Source organism: Saccostrea echinata, unplaced genomic scaffold, assembly GCF_033153115.1.
Source record: "Saccostrea echinata isolate AGI-Se365-2 ecotype Australia unplaced genomic scaffold, CSIRO_AGI_Sech_v1 ptg000028l, whole genome shotgun sequence".
NCBI lineage: Eukaryota > Metazoa > Mollusca > Bivalvia > Ostreida > Ostreidae > Saccostrea > Saccostrea echinata.
Window position 1 is genome coordinate 13,629,775 of NW_026889777.1, and position 22,641 is coordinate 13,652,415.

At 34.1% G+C, this 22,641-nt stretch overlaps 1 protein-coding gene across 1 annotated transcript; it reads right to left on the reverse strand.

Annotated features, from left to right (window-relative positions):
• Positions 1 to 14,104: 14,104 nt before the first annotated feature.
• On the reverse strand, positions 14,105 to 22,305 carry LOC133194141 (wolframin-like). The gene is made up of 5 exons (XM_061330123.1): positions 22,266 to 22,305; positions 21,304 to 21,525; positions 19,980 to 20,183; positions 18,862 to 19,001; positions 14,105 to 18,129 (listed from the first exon to the last, which is right to left on the reverse strand). The coding sequence occupies exons 1-5, from the start codon at positions 22,285 to 22,287 to the stop codon at positions 16,381 to 16,383; spliced, it is 2,337 nt and encodes a 778-aa protein (XP_061186107.1). The 5' UTR covers positions 22,288 to 22,305; the 3' UTR covers positions 14,105 to 16,380.
• Positions 22,306 to 22,641: the final 336 nt, after the last annotated feature.

The window sequence follows — 22,641 nt, forward strand, 5'->3', positions numbered from 1 at the left end:
AATATTTTAAATTTCATCCCCTACACCAAGTTTTTGTGCATCGTTTTACGACCCCCTTTTGGCCTCCGGGGTGAAAATGAAAATTATGAAACCTTATTTCACATCTACATTACACCTCCAATCATCTTACAAAGGATAAAATGACTACTGCAAAAATTGTTTGCTCTGGAAATGCGTTCTGGGAACCTGATTATTATAAAATTAATGTAAAAAAACATTTGGCCTCCAGTGTAAAAATGAAAATTTCAAAACCTTATTGCACATCTACAGGAAGCAACCAATTGCCTTCAAAAAGATGATTTGGCTTTTGCGAAAATGTACATGTATGAAGTGTTATGGGAACAAGGTCTGAAAATGAAAACCTTATTGCGCATCTACAGGACACCGCCATCATATGCATCTTCAAAAAGATATCTGGTTAATACGTCGAATGTAAAAGGAATTTGGGAAACAGGATTTTGTTGAAAAAAGAAAGTCGTTTTAACTCTTTTTTTTTTTTTTTTTTTTTTTTTTGCCCTTAGGATGAAAAAGAAAACTCAGAAACTTACTTTAGCTTTACAGGACACCATCTATCATATTCCAAAAGATAAATTGGTTACAGCTTAAGTTGTAATAGGAATTACGGGAAAAGAATAGTGACAGACAAACCAGGATATTAACAAATGAATATACCCGAACTTTAGAGAGGGTGCGTATGAAATTTTTTTTTTTTTTTTAAATTACAAAATTTTTACGGAACATCCGAGATACATTGTATCTATGCTGTAGCAGGTAAGTATATGGACCTTGAAATGTCATAAAGTAAGATTCAACATTGTCATTGCTGTGGCCGTGATGTTGAAGTATAAGTAATATTTTTTTTAGTTTCCCAAATTAATAAAAGAGAACCATATGAAATGCTAGGTGTGGCTTTGTCATACCTTTATTTAGTCATAATTTTATGTTATTAAACAGATATAAGAGAAAGAGAAGATGTTTTCCTTAGTTTACAAATGCTCACATTCGTGTACAATGTAAATAATATGGTCAACGATTACACAGCACATTGACAGACTCGCTAAATTAAACAATGCAAATAGATTGTTGAAATTTGTTAAAACCACAGATTAGCAAATCAAAGTGACACGAGCCAGAGGGATCTTCTCTCATTTTACAAATGGCTTAGTCCAAATACTGATTGTGGACATAATACAGCCTGCTTTTAAAGTAAATGTCAATACTGAGCTGGAATCACAATGTTCAACTCTCAGAACCGCTGCATTCCGTGTCTCCCAGGACCAATGCTGATATATCCTACTGTTTACTTTAAACAAACCATGACGATAGATGTCATTTGATCGGCTCATGCTTGTCACGCTTCTCTCGTTTGATAATATCCTCCTGTTCGGTAATTGCAATTAATTTTTTTTTCCTCATGGTGATTCATTTTTATCCTGGTGCTATCAGCATTCTCGTCCATATCATTAACACTATAATTACAAGCAAATATTTTTATAAATCAATCATTTGTTATTTGCAAATATTCCTATTTTTGTAACTTGTGTATATACTGAAACGCAAAAGAAGCGCAACCACAACTATAGTGAAGTTAAATATTAATAATTTATTGTTAGGAACTTTGAATTGCATAAAAGCATACAAATTCTCAAGCATTGTTAAGGTGGATTGAACTCGATCACAATGCTTTTTCGTGTTCGTGTTGCATAATAATACATACATCGACTAGTTGTATATGTAGTTCAACCTCATGAAATGATTCTAACGATGCGTCGTCACCTTCTTTCGACGAAAGAAGGTAACTTCGCCTCGTAAGCTTCGTTTCATGAGGTTGCAGAACTTGCGAAACCGGTATAGAATAATGACGTGACGCATGACTCTAGTGGTTGATACGACATCGTCTATGTGATTCTAATGCAAAGACAGCTAGCGCCGTATACCCTTCCATGAAAAGTCAAGAATCACGCTTTACCGCTCAGATGGGCGTCGGGTGTTTTTCAACGTTTCGGTGAACGTTATGGCGATAACTGCTTGGAGAAATGTCTATGCATCGAAGAACTAGAGCAAGACAATTGCTAACAATGGGCGTATTCGTTACTACAGTAGGGAAATTTCAAAGGCAACACATCTTTGATATCCACTATCTTTGATAGTTTATTTCAAAATGATGATGGATAACTAAATTTATTAAACTATCCCTTAGAAAAGATATGTAACTTATTTCCTGTAAAGATTAAACAATATTTTGAATGAAATAATAAAAATTTCACCGAAAATTAGAGGTTGTGTTTCTTTTGCGAACAGTATATTAATATCTGGAGCTAGTAATTAGAATGAAATGTTTATACAAATAATGGCATAGTTTTAATCTATATTTACTCTTACGTTTCTACGACTTAATTACATACATGTAATCTTTTCTTCATTGTCCATTTTGTGCGGTAAATTTTAGTCCATTAAGGTCCGAAATTTGCTAGATTAGAAAACATTCCGTTTTACAACATTTCAAACGATTAAATTTATTAAAAGAGACTTTAGATTTGTATCATATTGTGCACGAGTTTGGAATACAGATATCCGGATTGGATAAGTTTACTGCTTTCTATATATTCTTAGTTATTAGGGTTAGAGCCCTGTCTGCGAAAAACCTGAGTCGATATAACATAGAACAAGTATTGCTAGTGCTCGGTTCTACTGACTGTTTGTTGTTTTACGTCCCTTTCGAGAATTTTTCACTCCTATAGAGACGTCACTATATACCGGTGAAGGGCTTCAAATTTAGACCTTTACTCAACACTCAGGACCATTGAGCAGTTAGGGTTCTTTATCGTGCCGAAAGTTTAGGTTTTTCGGATGAGACCTCTCCTCCATGAGATTTTATGGTTTTTCTCCTGTCCATTCCAAGAGACGTTAAAATTGTTACCTCGACGGTTTGATGACGTGGATTTTCTGAGAATTTGATCTTTTTAGTCTCACTGTTAGGTCATAACATTTTATTAAAGGAAAAAAGCAAATACTTTATGGAGGTTCCGATTGTATAAAACATGTTAAGAGGAAATGGTATATTTACACATGGAATACTAGAACATGATCAAATTATGGCATAGTCCTAGGCCTATAAGAAAACAAAATTCATCATATAATTAAGGAATAATTGCTCATTAGAGTCATGCAAACAATGTATCAGCTGGCAATTGAAAAAAAATCATCAAGGAGTTTCTTTTTAGGTTTTAACCAGAATGTCTAAAGCCTGGAGGGTAGTTAGAACCTCCAATTCTTTTTATTTCTATTTCTTGAGATGCTTTGTACCAAAATTGATTACTAGTGAAAGTGGTCCAATTGAGCTATAAAAATCAAGAGTTTATGACCAATACACAATGAACGATTGACGACAACATAATTGCATTGATCGTAGTAAGTCACTGGAGGGACTCTGATGACCTTAAATAGCGAAGAAGAAACATACATGCCCCTAATAAGCAATGTCAATTCTGAAAGCAATGAAAGAAAGTTTGAACCGAAAAGGATTTTTTGGTTACATCTAGTATACAACACAGTTAATTAGAGCAAAATCAATATACTATTAAAGTGTAGTTGTTAAGGAACTCTGATACATAAAAAAACCTAAATGATATATACATGGCATAATGATACTTCAGGGAAGAATTATCTTTTAACGTACTAGGTTGTAAGAAATATTTTCAGGAGTTTTTGTCACGTCTGCAATGTAAATATAGGAGTGGGAAAAATTAATTCTACTTAGAGCTCTAAATATGTCAGTCATAATCATATGACCTCTGGGCGTAAACATGAAGAATTTCCTAGCATTTAGCTATGAAAAAGCAACTTATTAGATCCCTGAGGCACATTGGTGACATTTTGCTATACTTTTTTTTTCTGTCGTCATGCGGATTACAAAGTCTGCTATTTTCAAAACTTTCCAATCTTCTGCGATGGCTTTGCCAATTTTTCCAAGCTTGGAACAAGAGGCCCAAGGGGCACAACGTCCACCTGAGTCTCTATGGCCCTTCTATTCTTCAGTATCATAATATGGGCCCATTCTACCTCCAAAGTCAGAATCTGTATTAACTTGAATCTACATTACCTGAGGATGTTTCCACATAAATATTACTAATCATGGCTTTACTGTTCTTGAGAAGAAGATTTTTACCTAATGTTCCAATGTAAAAATTTGATCGTCCATCAAGGCGCCCCCAACCCCATTATGAACAAACTTGAATCTACACAACCTGAGGATGTTTTTACAATGTGAGTAATCGTGGTTTTGCTCATTCTTGAGAAGATGATTTTTCCTATATATTCCTATGTAAAACTTTGATTGTCCATTTTGACCACATCCTCCCGACGGGTCATGATTTGAACAAATTTGAATCTACACAATACTGAAGTTTAAGTTTTATTTTTTCTGACCCTGTGGTTCTTGAGAAGAAGACTATAAAAAATGAAAATTCACTAATTCTTTTCAATCTTCTCTTGAAAGAACGCATAACCTTTCCTTTGAACAAACTTGAATCTTCCTTACCATAGAATGCTTCCTGGTAAGTTTGGTTGAAACTGACCCAGTGATGCAGAAGAAAAAGATGAAAATGTGAAAAGTTTACGGCAACTACGACAATAACTACAGGCAACGGACAAATGTCGATCAGAAAATTTCACATGAGCTTATGGCTCAGGTGAGCTAAAACACATAGTAGAACGAAGAGAAATACTTAACTTATATATTCGTGTTCCCACTGGGATCTGATGATTAGGGCAACAGCAAAATAAAAAAGAGCAGTTTTTTTGTTTTGTTTTGTTTTGGTTTGGTTTGGGTTGCGTTTTTAAATCATTTTCTTTGCTACCGGCTATCTAGTTGCTAAACTGTTTGCCACGCTTGTAATGTTCCAAAAGCCATCATTAAAATGGAATTCATGACCCCTCGGTATGCGAATCAGATGACTGACGGAGTTCATGTTACATCGGAAAGACATAAAATTTTTTCTTAAAAATGCTCCATTATTTTGAAAATCAAGCATGCGAACTATTTACACAAAACTTCCATCAAAAACTATGAAATTCATGACCCATGGATGCAGAACTTTTTTCTAATTATGTACTTGAATTGCGTTATATCATTGTAAATTTTCTAGTTTATTCCTAAAAATGTATTTTAAAAAATCATTTGCACAATTTTAAACTTTTAAGAATACATAACTCCTTAGTTCAGGGTTTAGACTGAAGGTTGCAGGTGAGGTGGACGCCCTTGATGTTTCAGGCAAACTGTATGAAAACTGAGAAATAAGTCATATTTGGAGATGTGAAATTCATTATATCGCCTGTTTGCAGGGTTCATGTCATGTATACAATACATATAATCAAAATATTTAAAATCCCCATTAACTGAAATTAGTGGTTGACAGTTTCCTGCAAATCACCATGTTCCTTGACTTATTGATATCATCAAAGTTCTTGTACTTACTTGCGTATGACATTTGATACAAAGTATCTTGACGTACTATTGCACAAATTAACGTATCTAATGGTGTGCGGGTTGTAATTATACTATGAAATGGTTAAATCATACGTAACAAATGTATTCAGAATGTAAATTGAAATAGTGTTGAGCCAATGAAAAAGAAATTTTGTTTTCCTTCCGAGAATTTATTGAAATCCTTTTTTCATTTTGTAAAAAAATGTTTATGCATGCTTATAAACACCCTTATTCACTATGTATGTTGATGATACATTTACAAAATGTTTCCAGTAGGTCAGTTGATTTTATTCAATCAAAAGTGAAAGAAGACTTTAAGACTGTACTGATTTGATAATTGATAAACAAATAATTAAAAGATGATTTTTTTTCTCAGTAGCAGTGTAGTTTAGATTCATTTCATTGGTTATCGCAAAGATTATAAACAATAATTATAAAACTGAAAGTTTGAAACAAGCAAATCCTCACCTATTGGCTATACATGTATATCTTCTCTCCAATTTTTTATGAAAATATGAACTTGAGAGTTCTTGTGCTTCAACATATTCATTATTTAATACATGTATTTGGCTGTATTCAAATGATGATACTAAAAGGATACTTAGAAATTTTGAAATGACCAAGCTTTTCCAAAATCAGCCAGATCAAATTTTACGACAACTTCTGTACATTCTTATACAAACATTCTGCATGAGAAATTTAAATACCTTCTATTTGATCCTTCTTCAAAAAAAAATTTACCCTAACAAATAAACATGTCTTGTGATCAGTCGTCTAGATCTTTTTTAAACAATTCTGATTCTTCAGAAAATAATAAACCGATAAATAAAACGCTGGAAATACAGGTTGACAAATGTCAATTTAGTCATCAATGGGTCTTCCAACAATCTGTTAGAATCCCCATTCGTACTAACCGGGTCCCTTGATTAGCAAAAATGTTTGTGTCTCCCTATAAAGTATTTCTTTTTTCCAAACATAACTACATGATGCATGTCAGAAGAAATCTGTTACAATAGTGCCATCTAGTGAATTAGACATTTAGATATTATCAATTAACAATATTCATTTTTAATCATACTTTGATTCAATATATCCCACTGAACTCAAAAAAAAAACATATATTTTAAATTAAAATATTTAATGATCGAAACAGACACTGGTGGCAAACTATAAGGTAACTCTATGAAAAACGGGATGCCTCCACCTTTTCTATCGTTAAACTTCCTTTATTTTGCCCCAGTTTCAGCACTTGCTGATTGTGTTGATATCTCTTCTGGATATGATAACTTTCTAACCGAGGTAGGTTAATAACAAATAAATTGGCGTTAAAGGAGTGCCAAGAACCTAGTTTAAAGTCAACGTTTTGCTAATTCTATTATCAATGTTGTGTTAAAGTGACCTTGTTTGCAAACACAGCATTTTATTTGGTCAAATGTTGACTTGCATTTTTCATACGAATTGTTGGGCTCTTAAAATTTCATCTGTTCTCCTGATCAAGACAAAGGGCTCAAGGCGGGAGTGACCAGTCGACAAGAGATGCTTACTCTCTCGTGGCACCTGATCCCACATCTGATGTTTTCATAACCGGGTGTTCTTGTTTGTCCTGCTCTTAATTTTTCAGTTTTTTTTAATTTTTGATTCTGAGCTTGATCATTTTCGTTTTTTTTAATCGTTTTCATTTAAGATGTTTACGCTCACCATCAAGCAATGAACACACAAATATTTCCATTAAACTTGGAATGTCATAAAGACTCCGTACGTTTCTGTCAAATGGGGTCTATTCCTAAGATTTTAGCTCAGTTGTTTTCTTAAAATTTTACCTATTATCGTTTCATTAGAAGTTGTCAAAATATTTTCAAAATATGTTAAAAGTGTTTAAAAAGCTTATTCTTCTGTGTTTTTTTTTAACATAATACCACATAACATATGGATTTTTATCAGTCATCAGTGAGAGAGTGAAAATCTTATTTACTGTATACAATAAGATATATATATATATATATATATATATATATATATATATATATATATATATATATATATATATATATATATATATATATATATATATATATATATATATATATATATATATATATATATATATACTTTAAGCCAACATTCGTACTTTCACTTGACTCATTAAAGTTATCTTTCGGATATAGAGTATCATAACAGAATTTGATACCTGTACAATTCCCATACAAAAATATACTAGTAGTAGTAGACTACTGTTAACTGTAGTATAAATACTTTAATTTGCTATGAACCATTATAGCTTACTTTGTTTTATTACGTCACAATGACACTTTAATCTGTAGGTTCTCTTTGGAAATTAAGAATATTTTATATCTTCAAATTCCACATTGATAAAGATTGTTTAGGGAATAATATTTAAATATACATATCGAATGTGGATCAAATTGAAACTTTGATCAAATTGAACTTTGATTCGCAGATGATGTCTAATGCTAAGCTACTCGAGTGTGAGCATATTTCCATACGTTCCATTAAAGCTTTGAGGAATTCAGTAACAGGGATCAAAGGGGGTGAAACTGGAAGGGATAGCAACAGGTCAACCAAATGTCTTATGTGACCTAAATTCAAAACTTTTTGAAATTTGAAACTAACTTTGGAGTATTGTTCGTGATGCATTAAAAGATAATCATTAGAATTAAATTCCAATTAACTTGAATCATGTTTTTCTATAAACTACTCCTAATTCATATTACACAGACTTATTTGGGCTTTTTAAAAATTAAATGTGGCTGTTATTGTTTTGAAATGCAAGCATGTTATAAGGAAAATATCTTTTGAATTACATTTTACCCAAAGTGAGGATTTTTCTTCAATCCCGGTAAATTTTTAATTCAACGCAAGTTGAATGAAATAGCAACTCCAGAAATTATTGAAAGTTGAACGTGCTATTCATAGTGCTTCATTCTTTGCTTTTTGGTCTGTGAAGATTTTAATCAGTCTTAATCTGTTTCGTTCGTCTCTTAATACATAATATTTCAATAATTAATAAATATATGTAATAATAATAATCTTAATAATTAATTAAAAATTTATTGCCTCTTTTATCATATTCCAAATGACACTGTTTAGAATCTAAATAAGGCAGCAGATCATGCTTGGTACAAAAAGCTATATGATGCCTCTCTATTTTTTGCAGAGATTAAGATCTCCCTTCTTTGGTATATTATTATACATTAAGGATCCTCTCTGCTTTTCATTTATATAGTTTCTTTAACAGTCTATCCATATAGCCCCCTTTTTCTTGTCCTATAGTCCTCAGTAATTCGTCTATTCCTGCTGTTTTTCCGTATTGAAAAGTACCCTAGCAACTGTTGTCCTTTTTCGCTTCTTCCATCTAATTTTTGCATTCAGGTCTTCCCCAAAGTAAATTGTATTGGTCGAGTTTGGTCTATTTAGTACTTCTTTGATGTGTGTGTGTGTGTGTGTGTGAGGGTGTGTGTGTGTGAGGGTGAGTGTGTGTGTGTGAGAGAGAGGATGTGTGTGTGGGGGTGTGTGAGTGAGGGTGTGTGTGTGTGTGTGTGTGTTTTATCTATTTAGGTATAAATTATTCTAGATCTAGCGTTACAAACATTTTTTTTCCTTTTTTCCGGTTTGGCAATACCAGGATCCGGGGCCATAAAACTTAGATGAGCTCACTATTCATCTCAGTTTCACTTTTCCACTATATATTCCTTTTGTAAAAGTGAGACTGAGATCAAAAGTGAGCTCATCTAAGGTTTATGGCCCCAGAGCCTGATCGTCTCTTTCTCAGAGTTTTTGTGATGTTATATGATATTACATACGTTTTCAAATCTCCTCAATTGGCTGCCAGCTCATTTTTAAGCTTTCTAAGCAAGTTCATTTTAAAAAGTCTCTTTTTCTTGCCTGCAGTTATGATCGACTTCTTTGTCTAGCTATTTATTTGTTATTTATTTTGGAGCTAATGTCTTTGCAATTTTGTTTTTGCATCCTTGAATTGCTTTTTTTTCCCTTAGCTTGCTACCAGTATTTTTAGTGATATCAATTCTTTCAATTTATTTTAATATCTTTTTTATTAGGATTTCAACACTTTTGTTTTAGAAAATGTCTTTGCCTGTGTCCCATTCATTTATCGAGGTCTTCTGTGGTGTCTAGTCTTTGAATTCGAATCTTAAGTGTGATTTAGAATATTTCTTTGGATGTCAGTTCAAGTGTTTGGAATTTTTCTTTGGATGTCAGTTCAAGTGTCTTTCAGTTTTTAACATGGTACTCAATGCGCTTATGTCCCCCTCTTTCCGAGTTTGCTAGTCTTATTTTCAATTTGCGAGTAGTAGATGGCGGTCTGAGTTTACTTATGCTCCTCGTTTTAATCTTACACAACGAAGGCCCGAGCTTTTCATCTCTGAATCATCATGACAAGATCAGTCTGGTTTTTCATAAATCCATCTTGCGACTCCCATGCTTCTTTTTAGATGTACATGTATGTGGAAATTTGGAGCCTCTGATAACAATTGCATTTATTTCACGAAATTCAACCAGAGGTTGTTTTGCATTCATATCCCCAGATGCAATATGCAGATACACCATACCTTTCCATTACCTTTTCTCTGTTAATGTTGTCTTGACAATCTTTGCATTCATGTCACACTTTGTTTCAATGTGTCATTTTGGAATTTCTTCTCACCATAGTGTTCGATGCGCCGGGTCAATCCTAAGACGTAAACATAGGTAGTGACTGTTCCTTCGCCAAACTGTTTTAACACACAGCACTAGAAGTGAAAGTCATGGGTCTTTCGGTTGAGATTTTAAAAAACCGATCGCAAGGCCCCGTGTCACGGTAGGCATTGGCACGATAAAGAACACTCACTGCTCAATGGCCCTGAGTATAGCATGTCAAACGTTGCAATATATTATCTTTTCCATTTGTATTGTATAATTTTCCATTTGTATTGTATAATTTTCCATTTGTACTGTAAAATTTTATATTTGTATTCTATAATTTTTCATTTGCATCGTAAAATTTTATATCTGTATTCTATAATTTTTCATTTGCATTGTACAATTTTTATTCGTATTCTATATTTTTTCATTTATATTGTAATTTTTTTTATTTGTATTCTATAATTCTCCATTTGTATTGTATAAGTTTTATTTGTATTGTACATGTATATTTTTTTATTTGTATTGTATTTGTTTGTATCCTATAATTTTCCATTTGTATTGTATGTTTTTTATTTATATTGCTTCTGCTTCTGCCAAGTATTGCCCACAATCAATAAGCTGATTATTATGGCAAATGTGGTGCGCATGATATGATCAAATTAAAACTTTAAAAGGTTAAAAGATTAAAATGATATTTCTTATTTATGGCTGGAAGGCGATCACCTGAGACCTGAAGGTCTCAGGTGTATTCGCCGAGACTATCCCTGATGGTAGTTTATTCCACTCTTGGATGGTACGAGGGAAATAGGAATACTTTTGATAATCGCTCTTACAAGATGGTATTTGGTAGGCTTTATGATGAGTATGTCGTGATCGACGTAATGATGGAATGAGTCGATGGCACTTGGTGATGGCAACTTCGTCATGAACAATTTTATAAAATAGGACGAGTCTGGATATTCGCCTACGTTCTTCAAGTGACTGCCATTGTAAGTGTTGAATCATGCTGTCTACACTCGATCTGTTGCCATGCCTGTTGCTTACGTATCTTGCAGCACGTCGTTGTACCATTTCTAGGTTATGGATATCTTTTTGGGAGTAGGGATCCCAGACAGGTGCCGCGTACTCCAACAGGGGTCTGACTAACGATTTGTATGTGCTCTCCTTTATTGAAGTTGAGCTGATGTTCAAGTTACGACGGAGGAATCCCAAGGTCTTATTTCCTTTACCACAGATGTTATTTATGTGGTCACTCCATTTCAGGTCAGATGTTATTAGACAGCCAAGGTATTTCGCCCTCTTTACGTGCTCAAGAGTATGGCCATGTAGCCTATATTGATGATGTATCGGGTTGGACTTCCTGCTGACCGATAGTACATTACACTTGTCTGGGTGGAATTCCATTTTCCACCTCCTTTCCCACATGCCCAATTTATCTAGGTCGGCCTGGAGTGTCTGGGTATCCAATTCTGATGTGACAGTAAGATAAGCAATAGTGTCATCAGCAAATAGTCTTACTGTGGCATTGAGGCCTTCTGGCATGTCATTTATGTAGAAAAGGAATAAGCATGACCCAAGGACTGATCCTTGGGGCACGCCAGACTCGACACTAACATAGCTGGACATCTCTCCATCAACAACTACGGCTTGTGTTCTGTTAAAGAGGAAGCTAGAAATCCAGTTGTTCACGTTGCCCTGGATCCCATAATGTCGGAGTTTATGGATGAAGAGGCTATGGCTAACTTTATCAAAAGCCTTAGAAAAATCCATAATCAATACATCTGTCTGCTTTCCGGCAGCCATGTGGGTGGTTATGTCATCTATAAACTCAATGAGTTTGGTTTCACAGGATCTTTTGCTACGGAAACCATGCTGGAGTGGGTACAGTATGTTGTTAAGGTCAGCATGCTGCATGATATGGCTGGTGACAATGTGTTCCATAAGCTTGCAGCAGATACATGTAAGGGAAATGGGTCGATAGTTCTCGTCCTTGTATCTGTCACCCTTCTTGAAAATCGGACTGACATGTGCTTTACGCCACTCAGATGGAACCTCTCCACTTTGTAGAGATTTCCTGAAGATGATGGTGAGGATGGGGGATACACTGTCAGCCAACTCCTTCAGCACTCTTGGTTTAATCCCATCTGGACCCGCTGCTTTATATGGATTCATATTTTTCATTAGTCTTAGAATTCCATTATGGGTGATGTGCAGATCTGGAGCAACTGGGTACTTTCCACTCATAGGACAGTCGCGCATGAATTCTTCAGTACTGATTTGCGTCTTCTCTGAGAATACCGACTGGAACTGTTTGTTCAGAACATCTGCCTGGTCAATGGGATTGGCATGTAGCACTCCTTCACTGCGTATCAGTGAAATTCCATTGTTGTCAGTTCTTTGATGTTTTATATACGTCCAAAAGCGTTTTAGGCCACTATATTGGTCATTTTCTACTTTATGTGTTACTATTCCCTCGATGTAGTTCCAGTATGCTCTTCTTAACCCTCTTTGTACCTTCCCCTTAATTTCTTTGAAGTGTTCTTTATCTCTGTTATCTCCAGATTTCTTCTTCTTTTTGTATAGTCTATTTCTCTTATGGATGAGTTTCTTGAGTTCTGGTGTTATCCATGGTAGACCATCTTTAGTTCTGGCATCTTTATGTGGTATATTTTGTTTTATACTTTTTTCCAGGTTGGTTTTAACGCACTCCCACATTTCATCTACACTATGATTATCATCATCCATCATTGTTATTGTGTTGAGAGTTGATGTCATATCTTCTTTCATTGAATCCCAGCTGGCTTTGTGATATAAGGGGATTCTTCGTGGCTTTTGGGGTTTCTTTAAGATGTTGGTATCTATTTCAGCAAAGACAATGTCATGGTCCAAGATGCCTAGAATGGTTTCTACTCTGTTAAATTGTATTGTATAATATATATAATATAATATATTGTATAATATTTATATGTATTCTATAATTTTCGATTTGTATTCTAAAATTTTCCATTTTTATTGTATAATCTTCCTTTTTGTGTATAATTTTCAATTTGTATTGTATACTTTTCCATTTGTATTGTTAAATTATACAATACAAATGAAAATTTATAGAATACAAATGGTAAATTATACAATACAAATGGAAAATTTGGACCTCTCGATCCTTGCAACAGATAAAGGCATGCACTGCAAGTATCAATGTTAGCTCTTTTGTCTCATTTTTCCAGTAAAAATGGTTGCTCGTTTATTAAAGGACACATAACACGTCAAACAAACTTAATGCATGGATTGATATATTTTTTAAAACTGATTTTGAATAGAAATGAAAGAAATAATAAATCCCCTAAATATAAAGAAATCATAAGTTTTCTTTGGTGCTCTGATATGCGACTGACTTTGTGTGGTTTTCTATATTCTACAAAACACTTTGCACCCACTTTTAACACAGAATTTTCCCACTTTACTTGGCAAACATTATTCGGGTTATCTATTTTATTATAAATCTATCAGAAATATTGCTGATTTCTGGGAAAAAAAGTTTGTTTTATTTATCTTTAATTGAAAATTATTTTCTTCTGTTTCAAAGCACGTTCAAGTTTTCGCTTTATTTGCGTAGAAAGAGAAGTAACTCAGGATTCTATATCCTTTAAAAATGACTTTTTTTTTCTTTAAAAAATGTGTTCTGCCAACAACAGCTAGAGATTTTTTAAAAAGTAGTGTTTATTACTGTGTACTACATGTTCAGAAGTAAAATTCTATAAGTGACATTTTTCAAGAAGTACCCCTGCGTGACTTCCAGGACAGACACGAGATATTAATAAAACTGTAGCACCAAAACTGGCAGACGAAATACATTCAGTTGTGTTGTTTATCATTTGGTAAGAAAAACAGTCGTAGCATTCTGTATACAAGTACACCGCCTTTTTTCTTCCAGAAACTGAAACTTAAACCGATAGTCAATTCAGGTATTTCATTTTTATTAATTGCATTCTATGCCATGTATGATAGGAAATATACATGTGTAATAACCAGTCATGAGTGATATGCAATACAATAACTTTTTGGTTAGTAAGAGTTCATAAAAAGCCTCAAAAATTTAAAGTTACTGGCAAGATGTACATGTACAGCTAAATTCACTAGGGAGGGCCTCACAAACCAGCAGATTATGAATTTCAAGTAGATACAGATACGTAAAATAAATATTAACAAAGCTTCTTTGTACATTATTTAACAGAAAACGTGTACAGGAAATATATTAACACTTCAAATATGGCACAATGCAAAATTTAACATTATTCCTGAAAGACAAATGACCTTAAATGGGTTCATTACAATGAGGAATCGAAAAAGCTGATAGAACAAGAGCTTTCCTTAATAAGACTATTAACACCCCCTCCCCCTGGGGTACACTCTAAACATCGCACGCTTGGAACTTTTATATTGTGAATCCATACGAGACTGATTTGGATTCATGAGAAACTCGATCATACACAAATTTTGTCAAAATGATCTGTTAATTATACTCATTTCCAAAATCAGGTAACATTTTTAGTAACCGTTACACAACAACAAGACCGATCAATTTCTGCTAATGAAGACTATAAAGTTTGCAATAAAATCTGCAATTTTTAAATTAGTGTAATTCAATCAATTTTCAAAGTATTTGTCCATATGTATTCTAGGACGGTACAGACAGAACAAAAAATACCCTGCGATCCTCCATCTCTAGGGGCAAAAAGTTTTAAAAGTATTGTATACAGGATATTTTCGACACTTTTTCCTTCTATGCAAGTGGACGAATTTAAAATAGGGCGAATGCAAACACGACAGCATTATCCCTTTAACATAATCTGGACATAATTAAAATGGCACAAACTTGATTCAGGTGTGAAAAGACAAAAAAATACACGGGGCGAAAATAACCCTGTATACAATACTAATCGGCTTAATATACATGTTTCTGTTTAGGAGTATATAGGTTCTCAACAACAGCTAAAGATAATGCTTCAAAAAATGAATGACCGTGGTCTCAGGCGCATTGCGTTTACATTATATTATTTTCTTACGTCTAATTTGTTTTATATACTTACATTTCAAACAATTAACATTCCTTCAAATGCTTTACATTTATGAAATGTAAAAAAAAAAAATAAAAACGGGATAAAGTGAGGCAAAAATCAATATTAAATGATAAATAAAAATCATATAAAAAAACAAAGTATTCAAGGAAAACATAATATTAATATAAATATTAATGTTTGATAAAATATAAATAAATGTGTATTTGATATAAATGTATAACATTTCAAAAGCTAACAATATTGTGTTCTAAGAGTATTTAAGAATATTTGTAAATAAAATTCTATGAAGTATAGCATTACACCTTGTAACAAATAGACTATTATACAAGTGCTGAATAATACTCTGTCAATTTCCCAAATTAAGCCTACATCCAAATAAATATACACAAGTACACATTTACTGCGAATAAAAAAAACCGCATCAACTTTTTTCTTATGCATATCCAAGTGTTCATTGTGACCAGTGGTTGTTCTTGCTAAATTTCAATGATTTCATCTTTTATAAATGTGTATTTTGCATCTGTTGATGATGTTTTCAATTTACATACATTTGAGAATTCAACAGTAATTTATTAACTAAAAAAAAAAACATACATGCCCTTGTTTCACACAGACTAATACACCAAAAGAAGTTATAAGTGAGTGATGGAGTTACTGAGTTCCGGATTCACACAAAGGTGCATATACATGTACCCAAAGAATTGAATGGAGCTACTGAAATCAGCTGATTTCACAGAGGATACCAGAAGAAGTTAAAGGTCACAGTGATGGCGTTATTGAGTTCTGATTTCACAGAGACTAATTCAAGGTGCATACTCCACAAGTGGATACCAGAAGAAGTTAAAGGTCACAGTGATGGCATTATTGAGTTCTGATTTCACAGAGACTAATTCAAGGTGCATACTCCACAAGTGGATACCAAAAGAAGTTAAAGGTCACAGTGATGGCGTTACTGAGTTCTGATTTCACAGAGACTAATTCAAGGTGCATAAACCACAAGAGGATACCAGAAGAAGTTAAATGTCACAGTGATGGCGTTATCGAGTTCTGATTTCACAGAGACAAATTTACGGTGCATACTCCACAAGTGGATACCAGAAGAAGTTAAATGTCACAGTGATGGCGTTATTGAGTTCTGATTTCACAGAGACTAATTTAAGGTGCATACTCCACTAGAGGATACCAGAAGAAATTAAAGGTCACAGTGATGGCATTATTGAGTTCCCTTTTTACCATCTCCTCTACGCTCTCCTCTTCCAGATCCATCATCAGGTCTAGCGGCCTGCTGGTACATGTAATGTGTCTCAGTGCCAGTTTTGGGTTCCTTGTGCCAAGATCTTTTATCAGTGTACCAGTAAACTCTACTTTGTCGTTAGTTTGCAAAGCTGACAATGTCTCTCTGAAACTGTGACCTGCATCTAGTTCTGCTGTTACATAATCTGGCATTGTAATGTAAACTTCAAATGTGTACGTGTCCAGATTCCTCAGATGACATTCGTGACCTAGATCATCCATGGTTCTACACAGTTTGTGCTCTGATTCTGTTTTATTCACATCGTCACAATCTCCAAACCTTTGTCCATATAAACAACGAATTTCGTTTGCAATAAAAACAGGAAATGCACTCAGGAGCGGCTCAATGTTATTTGTTACACTCTTAATTTCAGCACGTGCAAATTCCCCATTCCATGTAACTTTTTGTCCTTGAAGGTGTAGACATTTAAAGCTTTTATCAAGCTCATTGTCTCCACAAAAATCCATATATTCTGAAAAAGACATATTAAATGGTTTTGGGCTTTTTGTTGTAGGTAATCGGATAAAAATTAGCGGGAGGATTGCCAAAACACCAAATACAACCATTATGGCAATCTTCACAGGTTTCATTTTGCTTTCTAACTTCTTTCCAACAAAGACTTTTGTCTGGGTCATCAACAAAGGTACTGCAGCAAAGATCAAAGTGATCAGAAGCTTTCCAAATATCTGTGTATGGAGGAGACTGTAAAACATATAGATGATGCCTCCAGCAATTAGCAACAAAGCAAGGGGGATCAGAAATGGCAAGAGGAAATAGCCCAGTGTGGCTCTTATCAAGCCTTTCCAAGAAGAAAATGGAAAGAAACTTAACATGAGGTTGAACCAGAAATAACAGACAAGGTGTGGAACAAGAACTCTGTACACACCTTTCCAGGACTTCTGTGCTGCCATTACTACAAAGATAAGAGGGATCAACAGAAAAGCAATGGATGGGATTCCAAAATGGATCTTAAACCCTGATCCACAATCTATAGTAAATATTGCATCTGTAAAAATATGAAGTAGTGTTGTGAAAACTGGTATTTGTGGAAAATGATGAAAGAAAGTTGGTAAGGCAGACAGGAGATTGCAAAAAAGAGACAACAATGTCAGTAAATCATAATGATCACTAAGGGCAACAAAGCACACGGCTGAGAGGGCTCCGCAAAGAACACAGATTTCAGAACAAGGGACGTAACTCTTGTTTGCAAGTGAAAAACTGACCACCATTAAAGGTAGAGCACCAAAAAAGACTAGATACGGTGTCAAAGAGTTCCATGTGAACTGAGACTTTGTCTGCTCTACGTCAACTCCAACGTCGTATGTCTTAAGCACATCAGCAAGCTTGCTTGCTTCCTTCAGTTTCCTCTTCTTGTAGAACATCTGTAGTGTTGTGACCCCCATGACTCCCAGGGTGAGGTAGAATATGACAAGGGGGACAACCTGGAAGATGAGGGCAGCACTGATGAAGCTGTAGAGGAAGAAGACTGAGAGGAGGTAAATCTGATTGGTGGGAATCATCTTCATCACAAAGTCCAGGCCTTCTTTGGAGACATACTCTAACCCAGTCTCATACAGGGCAACTGCTGTCTCTTTTGGATATCTGGTTACCTAAAGAGAGGGAAAAAACCTTCAATATAAAGCTGAAAAATATATCTTGAGATGTTAACTTATACATGTATACTTGAATTTAGTTTAACTATTCTTGTTAAAAAATAAGTTTCATCCACCTAGAATTAAAAGGAACAGAACCATTATCAAATGAGTAAACCAATTATATGTGTAACCCTAAGTCATAATGAGTAAATGATAATGCCTTATTGATATTACAGGTTCAGTAAGAGAGAGCAGGTCCCCAGCAGTAACTACATGTACCTCTTACATCATACAGATCACTGTCACCTGACCATACGACTGAGAATTAGTGAGACTCTTAAAATATCATAGCACTAAGTTGCAAATGTGCTAGTGTGGTTAGAATGTTCTAGAATCACGGAGTAAGGAGTCGATTCTCACATCAAGGGTTTGCATCCATTGCAGGACGTGGAGCTCAGTCCTTAATATGAGACTGTATGAACCAACATCCCATGCTGCAGTGTATGTTAGCACAAATAAAGACCTCTCACTGCTAAATAGCAATAAGTGCCTAGTTTAGGTAGACCTACATTTTCACCCTCCTCCAACAACTGGTGGCAGAATAACAGCCAGATATAAAAATATAGGAAAAAACCAAGGTCTTGATCCCTTCCCATTAACAAGAGGCCTTTGTGTAAACAGCTCTGAGCAATATTTATTCTATATTACAGTTACTTTTGTTTTATGTAATATGTATCTTGAGCATACCTTTTCATACAGACCAGCATGCTTGTACTCAACTGAGCCTTCACCCATTTCATCAGGAGATAGAGTTATCTGCCCTTGAATCTTCTTTGACAGGACTTTGACAAATTCTGTTTCACTGATCGTATCACCAATTTTCTTCCCTGAAAAAGAAAGTTTTAATAAATTTTTAATGTACCATGTTAATTGATTAATTGATCATCTTAATTTTCCTATCCTGATACTCTGAGGTGCAAAATTCTAGTTACAACATAAAACTGTATGTATATAGACATTGGTAAGGTTGCAAATAACCACTCGTTAATGCACCAATGGGAGTACATGTTATTTTTTCTTTGTCTGACAAACTCTTGAGAATTTATCGCCCACATGGCGAGTTAAGATTTATCAGAATTTTTTTCAGTACCCAACCTTGTTTTGTCTCTACTTTAAAACACACTTTGATTTTCATTATTTTCTACCTATTGAATATTTTCATGCCAACATTATAAGAGGTCTTGAAGTGAAAGAAAATGTGGAATTTTATATAAAGGGTGTCAAAATCAACAGAAAAAGAACTGATGTTTTTTAAATGTTATCTGCAACCCTGATTAGTTAGGTAAAGATAAAGTGACTTGCATATGAAATAATTAAGTTGGATGCATTTAATAGGTTTAAAAGAAATTAGGCTTGGATTTTTTTTTTTAGCTTTAATGCAAAACTACATGTAAGGATGAAAATCTGCATAACCATGATCTTTGGAAATAAAGTCTATAAACAGAAGATTAGTGTGTATATCGCACTTTCTATTAATATATACTTGTCTGGTATAAGAAAAGGAAACATAAAGAGAACAGAGTAGATAGATTAGATGTTGCTGAAATATTAATTGTAAAGTTAAAATAACCTTTGTTGGTTCAAGTTCGTATTATTATCAAAAATTGAAATAAAGTGTAGCAGTGCCTGCATTTTTATCTGGGTGCACATTATTCTTGTTCTACATTTTCATGTGCTCCTGGTCCTACATGTACAAACTCAGTCTGCATTAGAGGAGAAGATACAAAATATATCATAGTGGTTTGGGGAGTTCATGCAGTGATACATGTGTATATCTTTGTTTTACATGATCTCTGAACATGTACCTGCTGCCAGGAGCAGTTTCTCCTCCAGTTTATCACCCCCTGCAAGCTTTTTCACAGATTCTATGTAATCAGCACGAGACAGAACTTCCCTCTGAGTGCCGTTTATGGCTCGGAACATATTTTTGGCAGCTCGACGAATCTTTTTCTCAACATCTGAGGTCTCGAGGCACCAGTCAATTACCTCTCTGTTGGAATCATCCACACCTGGAATCAGTTCAGTCTTATATTACTTCAATGAAAATTTAAGCAAGTAGTTAAACCTGATTTAAGTGACTTATCAATGGAAATTCTTAAATGGTCTCATAAGTCAGGTAGACTTATACAGGTAAAGCAAAGAAATCATATTCTAGCAATTTTCGTAGAAGATGCATAAATACTACATAGTAATATATGTACTTGTTTGTTTTCGATGTGTTTTACACTATTATGACTGTCACAGGTTTAGGTTAAAAACGCTCAGGAAAATAATAAGCTCAAAAAGGAAAAACAAACCAATATAATGACAATCAGAAAAAAAAAACGAAAGGATTTTATGCAAAAATGTATACAAGTTTTATACACTTCTTGTCAAAACCATTTCAAAGTTTATCTTTATTTTATGCTTTTAATTTGCTTTTTTTTTTTTATTTTTGGATAAATTTGCTTCTTTACAAATTGCATTCAAACCTCATTATCTAGAACTCAATGGGACTGAGAACAAACTTCGAGATATCCGAGGATTCGAGATATCCAGGGTAAGGGACTTCAAATTCACTTTGACATACACAGGGTATTCAAAATACCGAAGTTCAACTGTATCTACATTGTCACATTTATTTATGTTCATTAAGCCTATACAAACTAATATAGTATGAATTTATATGGTTTCTGCATTTTACTTCTCTAAATTCAATGAAATTTTCAAAAATTGTCAATTTAGGGGACATGGAAATTCAATGAATTATTTCTTAAAGCGATATATATATCAGACAGTAATTTAAAATTTCATACAGGAATAGATTTTTCATAATGATCTCTGAAACATGTTTATATAATGTGCCAGCTATTATACTCACATATTTTTCATCTCCTATATGTATGGTTATCCACCAGAAATCACAGTTCATATACATATTGGGAAAATAACTTGAATATCTCTTATCTTTCATGTTTATGAATACACCATTGTGGAGTGTATTGTGGACCATATTGACATTTGTATGAAATCATTATTACAGTACCAAGGAAAATATGAATGCAAACTTTAACACCTAAAAACTTATGTCTCAATCTATATGGTATAATACTTTATAACACAAAAATTATCCTTTTCGCCTATTTATACCTGTTTTAGTTTGGAGACATTTGTTCAAGAGTTCATCTGCTTTCTCATTTCCTTGTTTGGAAGCCTCAATAAGCCAAGTGACAGCTACTTTCCCGTACTTTTGTCGATCTTCCTCAGAACCTGAGTCTGCAAGCTTTAGATAGTGCTCGCCTAACCGAACCTGACTCGCTTCATCCCCGTCCGATGCCAGCTTCTCCCACTTCTGAATGTTTTCCACACTCCCTAAAACAATGCAAGGTGAATAATTTTAGATGCATGTAATACATGTGCATGCAACAAGGAATATTTTGCATTGAGGTAACACTCCTCCTAAAAAAGGACAAATTTTATGATTTAATGGACTTCATTCCAATTAATCCGAGATTCCTCTGGCTCTAACCCCTGCTTTTATATTTTGACATGTGCACATGCCCCTGCACATGTCAAAATATAAAAGCAGGGGTTAGAGTCAGGGGAATCTCGGATTACATTCCAGTCATCCTTAAATGTCAAACACTACTCAGTTTTTTGTTTTTTGTTGTTGTTTTTTTTTTCAACTTTCTAGTCATTGTCAATGTAATCTACGTTTCTTTTCCTTGGAAATTTGTAAACCAAAACTTTTTTAGGTTCGTGATTTGAATGCAGGATGTTACCTGAGGGATACATCTTTTGCTAAAGTTTCAAAAGCAGCAATGTTTAAATTATCTCTACTCTGGGTTTCTTCCTAGTATATCTAAAGAAAGCTACTTCAATTAGCTAAATAGAGCTACAGTATGTAATTCAAGGTACTGATTCTACTGAACCTGCTAATTTAGGGACCCCATTCACTGATTTAGGACCCTCCACAAACAGGGAATCTTAAGTTTGCTGCCAAAGCATGCAAAGGCACGGGCAATGAGTACGTCATTTTTTCATATGCATGATTTATTATGATTGTCAGAATAGCCAGTGCAAGTAAGGCTTTTAAAAGTTTATTATCTTACCTGATGAATCGCCTTCCGCCATTTTTGCTTTTTTTTTGTGATCACATGACTTTAAAGTATACTTTTTTCATCACGTGACTGCTGTGAAGGCATGGATCCAAAAAAAGGAAAGTACATTAAAAAAATCCAAACAAACAAAGCAGAGAAATGTAAAAATAAAAACAAGATTAGCTTTTTTTTATACAAGTAATATCAATTTTGTTTAATTGTTTGTTTTGGGCTTCCTCCTCTCAGATTCATAATGGATCCGCCACTTGATGATCAATAAATCGTCAGTCTTTCAGTGATAATAAAAATAGAAACAATATCACTAGCCATTCGGAACACTACTGTTCTTTACTCACAGTAAGAAAGGAAAATCTTTAATTTAAAGGGT